General features: G+C 41.3%; 1 protein-coding gene across 1 annotated transcript in view; it reads right to left on the minus strand.

Annotated features, from left to right (window-relative positions):
* Positions 1 to 4,588, minus strand: part of CARD16 (caspase recruitment domain family member 16) — a 7,155-nt gene extending 2,567 nt beyond the window's left edge. The window contains exons 1-2 of the mRNA XM_015571076.1: positions 4,541 to 4,588; positions 3,765 to 4,031 (exon numbers count right to left, since the gene is read on the minus strand). Of these exons, the coding sequence (XP_015426562.1) occupies positions 3,765 to 4,031; positions 4,541 to 4,547 (274 nt within the window). The 5' untranslated portion in view covers positions 4,548 to 4,588. The remainder of the gene's footprint in view (positions 1 to 3,764; positions 4,032 to 4,540) is intronic.
* Positions 4,589 to 5,223: the final 635 nt, after the last annotated feature.

The raw sequence follows: 5,223 nt of genomic DNA on the forward strand, positions 1-5,223 counted from the left end.
GCAATATTATCCTGTATAAATGTTTTAGTTTCTATTTTTTTCTATTTTACTCATTTATTTCCATTAGTTTTTTCATAATATTTTTAATAAACATCTTTCTAAAACATATGCTAAACACTGAAGCTCTATAGAAGCAGCAAATTGTTAGTCTCTAAGGAAACCAAGCTTTCTGAACATTTTTAGAGATTAAAAAGAGGCATGCTCTCCTTTATTATTCCAGAAGATTCTGGCAATGTAAAGACACCCCGGGTCCTGGGATGTTCCCTCATTAGAGGGGATGTTTCTCAGCAAAAACCTCCTCTGTTTCCAAGCTATTTGCAAGTTTGGTGAACACTTTTAACTTAAGAAACATCATCTCCTAATGACAATTGTGTGTCTATATATAATTATAGTGTTTGTAGTTAAGATTGGGAATTATATTTCTATGTTACATCTAATAGTATGAATTAACATGAAAACAAATCCTCTCATTACAATATAATAGATATTATAGTACAGCCTGCTGCCCTAAAGGAGTTTCTGGCAGTCTGGGAATGGAGCTGAAAGAAATGCGAGAAATAGGAGCTTAGATAAACTTGAAAAAGCTCAGTTTACCTGTTACCTAAGGACACACTCAAGAAACCCCTTCAAATGATATAAAAAGGTAGGCACTGGTATTAGATGAGACAAAACCATATCCCTCGATGGGTAGCATTTTGAGTACTTATCTCTCTGACTAAATATCAATGCTTGGTACGTCGTATGTGTTTATATATGAGTTTGTTTAATAAAATAAGCAATAAAATACCTTGTATTCTTTCTATCCCCCACACCATTCTCTCAATATTATACTAGGGACCCTCAGAATTATATCTATGATATGTCCAAAAGGCCTGGCCAGGACCTTACTTGTTCTAACAGCTCATCTCACCCAGCTTCCTGGCCTGCTAGGCTTGTAGACCTTAGTTGTCCTAGGATCACCCTGGGGACTCCATGTGCAGATAGAGCCCAGGGAACCACAGAACACATCATAATCCGCTCAGACCACAATCTTGGACAGCTACCAAACAAGCGTGTCCTTCCTGCTGGGGGGAATGTCCCTTCCACCTAGAGAACGGCTTCTTTCAAAAGTTTATACACAGATATGCATAACCCATGGACACAGACACTGGTGTGGTGAAGGCCTGGGGGTGGAGGGGGAAAAAACGGGACATGTAATGCTTTCAGTAATAAGGAGCCATTTAAAAAGAGGAAAGAAAAAAGAAACAAAACCGTATGTGTAATTGTGAGGGCTCTATAATGTATTTAATCTTTTATGTATTAATTTTTTATTATTATTGATGAACTCTAGTGAAACAGGAATTTTAGGGGTGAAATAGGACAAGTTTAGGAAATAGAACTTTTGGAAGTTAAGGGAACCATGTAGGAAGTACAGGGTTGCAGAGCAGCAGAAGGTATATTTCCATAGAATAGGGAAGCTGAAAAGCTGCAACAGGAACATTTCCATAGAATGAGGGAGCTGGGAACAGCAAAAGGTCTATATTTACAAAATAAAGAGAAGGAAGCCCTTCATCCAGAAGGAGAGGAAGAAAGCCCACAGGGAATAGGAAAGCAATAGGAAATGAGATGGGGGAGAACTTCACATGTCCCAACCTTGAGCCCAGGAGTTACTATCGTAACCAGTCCAAGGGAATAGTGACCAATCAGAGGGGATATTAAGTCACCAAGATCTGCAGCCTTTATAAGCCACAGGGAAAAGGAACTCAGTGGGATCTTTTCCCCCTCCCTACATGGGAGTTCATTCTATGGGGCTCTTTCACTTTCCACTCATGGGAGTCTGTACTTGTTCTTCAATAAATCTCTACCTTTGCCATACCACTGTCTGTACGTGGATTCATTCTTCAATTCCAGTGGACAAAGAACCTGGGTTCTAGTCCAAAAACTCTGTATCACTAGTATACAGGTTTGGTATTTTATTTTAAACTCTGCAGCAAGCAGAGTCCATCACTGTTGAACTTGAGCCTGAAGACATGTAGTCTCTAGTAGAACTTGTAATTCAATCTAGGTCAAACAAACTAACACTCAGAAGCCTGCTACAGTATTTGGTTGTATAAAACAACTCAAGTGTATTAATGCGTCCTCTGAGGTCACAGTTCATTATACTTGTCAATTTCACGGACAGGAATTAAATGTAAGGTTTTTAAGTTTTTATAAGGATCTCAATATAACAATACACACCTTAAAAGTTTAATCCAGAAATTCTAAGAATTGGCATGAGCCAACACTTGTGAAATACACTGAGTTTTCATCCCATAGTTACTATTGAAAACAAGATCTTCATAGACAAAATATGGTCTAGTTCCTTGCTCTGCATGAGGGAGAGCCATAAGCTCTCTCTCAAAATGCTGAACCCAAGGCGACAGACTGCAGCTCATCCCGTCCTTCCCATCCAGACTGCTAGACTGAATTAACCATCAACTACTTCAAGAACGTTTTCTGGAGGAGGCCTTGTGGTGGCAGGAGTGTACATGTCAAGAACTTTTTTTTAGAAAGATCTCTCCCATTAGAGTCATTCAAATAAATAATCAAATTACCATATTCTGTGGCTCAGAAAACAATTGCCAAGTAGATGAGAGAGAGACAAAGGCATGACAGCCTGACTGAGGGGGCATCAGCTGGCAAACAGCCAGGCGACTGCAGGTGTTGGCTTTATTAGAATGGTTTGTCCAAGTGCCTCTAGGACTCAAGGACTATGAACTGAAAGGAATGGGGCAAGGAAGAGGAAACTTTGGCTACTAGCAATTATTCCGAACCCTTATTGTTAGTTATTGATTGTCTTTAATTTGGGGGAGTGTTAAATAGAAAAAAAGGTATTAAATAAAAACAGGAAGTTACCCAGAGATGAGCTTTGCTGTGTCAGTAAGCCAGGCATAGGCTTCCCCTAGTCCTGGAGAAAAAGAGGACCTGCTTTCAAAGAACAACTTTTCCCTCTGATTGCATTTGGGGAGCGTAAAAAATACCCGTGGTTGAGAGTCCGCCAGAGCTCCCATGTTGGCTGTGTGGGGGACTTAGGGACCTTGGATAGAAGGGGCAGGTTAGATGCCTGTCTTTCTTGTATCAGGGCCTCAGGAGCATGTGAAGTAGAGGTCGGGCCTTACTCAATGGTCTACAGCCTAGTTCCATGCTAGTGGACAACATCACTCAAAGAAAATGCAAGAGGGCAATTAAATGAAAGAGTCCACATTTAAAATCCTAGCTTTTCTGTCAGGATTGAGTTTATTCTCTGAGTGCTTCACCATCATTGAAATATTTTATTCCTCCTGGGAAGCAAACTTTTGGAGAGAAATTATAAAACTATTCAATGACAGACTTTAAATCTTCATGTCAGATAACTATATAAGTTACTAGGAATTCCTAGACTTAAGTAACTAGCTGACTAACTAACTAACTAACTTAACAAACAAATAAGTAAAGTGCCTTGCCAGGGGGACTAGAGAATGTGGTATGAAGTTTATCAGACTGTTCTCATAAACTTCAACAACTGAGCTACCATATACTCAGGAAGGGAAGTGAGTTTTAATTCTTAGAAGGATTCTGAGGCTAAAGGAATAAGAATTAAGAGTAACGAGTCAGGGGATATACAATAGTGCCACTGCCTTAGAAATGGGGCCCTGAAGCCAGATGTAAAGAAGTTGTCGGCAAACTATCATGACCAATGAAGAAATCCTATGTGGGTGCAAAGACACGGGGCCTGCATGGACTTTAGTCCGAGCTGTAGACCTTACCTGAGGGCAGCGCCATCTTCTCTGCAAGGTGGGAGTCAATTTCACGGATTTGACGGATACATGCTTGGCTAGCCTTGTCCCCTTTCCGAGTGACTGAGTCAATCAAAGCTCGGGCCTTATCCATAACTGTGTCATTTTCACGTCTTATTTTCTCCATCTCCTCCTGGTTCAGCACTCTTTTCTCTAATAGGTCATCCAACAAGCCATTTATGGTGCCCTCGGTCACTGATTGGATAAAAACCTTCCTCTTTTCCTTCAGGACTTTGTCTGTTTGAAGCACAAGGATTCCTCAAGTCACTAAACAGCCTCATTTTCCTCTCAAGTCAGCAACAGCCTCCTTTAGATTTAATCCATAAAATGTCCCTCCCCATGCAGTTCAGTCATCCTGAGCTACCCACATCCCTCACTGAGAGCCTGAAGTCTCAGATGTCTCCTGTTTATTCAACCCTGCATAATAAAAGAAGGAAATAGTGATAGCCTATTTCCCTTGGGGACAGCAGCTGGGTACCCATCTCATGGGGATCCTGCACCCTTTGGCAGATAATTCAGTTAAGCCTTTAAGGCCCCTTCTCTCCTTCCCTTCCTCCTCGCTCCTCTTTCTTCCCTCTCCCTCAGCTCTGTTCCCCCAGTTTACCTAAACATTCACAGAACCTAATTATGGCTTCCCCAAAAGCCAGCCGCTTTCAAAAATTTTTCACAAGACCTATCCTTCTAGAAAGTAAACAAACAAACAAAACAGAACAACAAAAAACAAGAAAAAAAAAACCAAAACTCACCGGCCATGGCTTTTTTCTCCTAGCCTTGGAGTGCAATTTGAAACTGTTAGCATGTTCCACCTCGTTTTAAGCAGGGTGTGTACACATATTAGGAAATACCTATTGCTCACTCATATGCATGTCTTTATTTTTTCTACAAACTAAAAATCTCATTGCTTACCTTCAGAGTGCCTCAGGTGTATATCCTTGGAAAATTTCCTTCACCAGCACTGGGTGAGGCTGGGGTAGGAACGGAGTGCAGCCCAGAGGATAAGAAAGTAAAGAGAAAGTATGCATTCACTTCAACTCACACACTAACGAATCTCTCAGTCATTAGGGAGTGTGATCAGGAAAGCAACTCATCCTTTGGTGTGTTAGTCCATTCACGCTGCTGTAACAAAATGGCACAGACTGGGTGGCTTATCCACAAGAGGACTTTATTTCTCACAGTTCTGCATCTGGAAGCGCACAACCAGGTGCCAGCATGGCTGGCTTGTGGTGAGGGCCCTTTTCAGGCTTGCAGACTGCTGACTTCTCACCATGACCTCACCTGGCAAAAGGGTGAGCTAGCGCTTTGGAATCCGTTTTAAGGGTATGAATCCCATTCATGAGGCTTTTGCCCTCATGTTCAGTTCAACTGCTCAATACCTCAAATCCTGATACTGTCACCATGGGCCTTAGGTTTTCAACATCTGAGTATTGGA

This window comes from Myotis davidii, unplaced genomic scaffold (genome assembly GCF_000327345.1).
Source record: "Myotis davidii unplaced genomic scaffold, ASM32734v1 scaffold468, whole genome shotgun sequence".
Lineage (NCBI taxonomy): Eukaryota > Metazoa > Chordata > Mammalia > Chiroptera > Vespertilionidae > Myotis > Myotis davidii.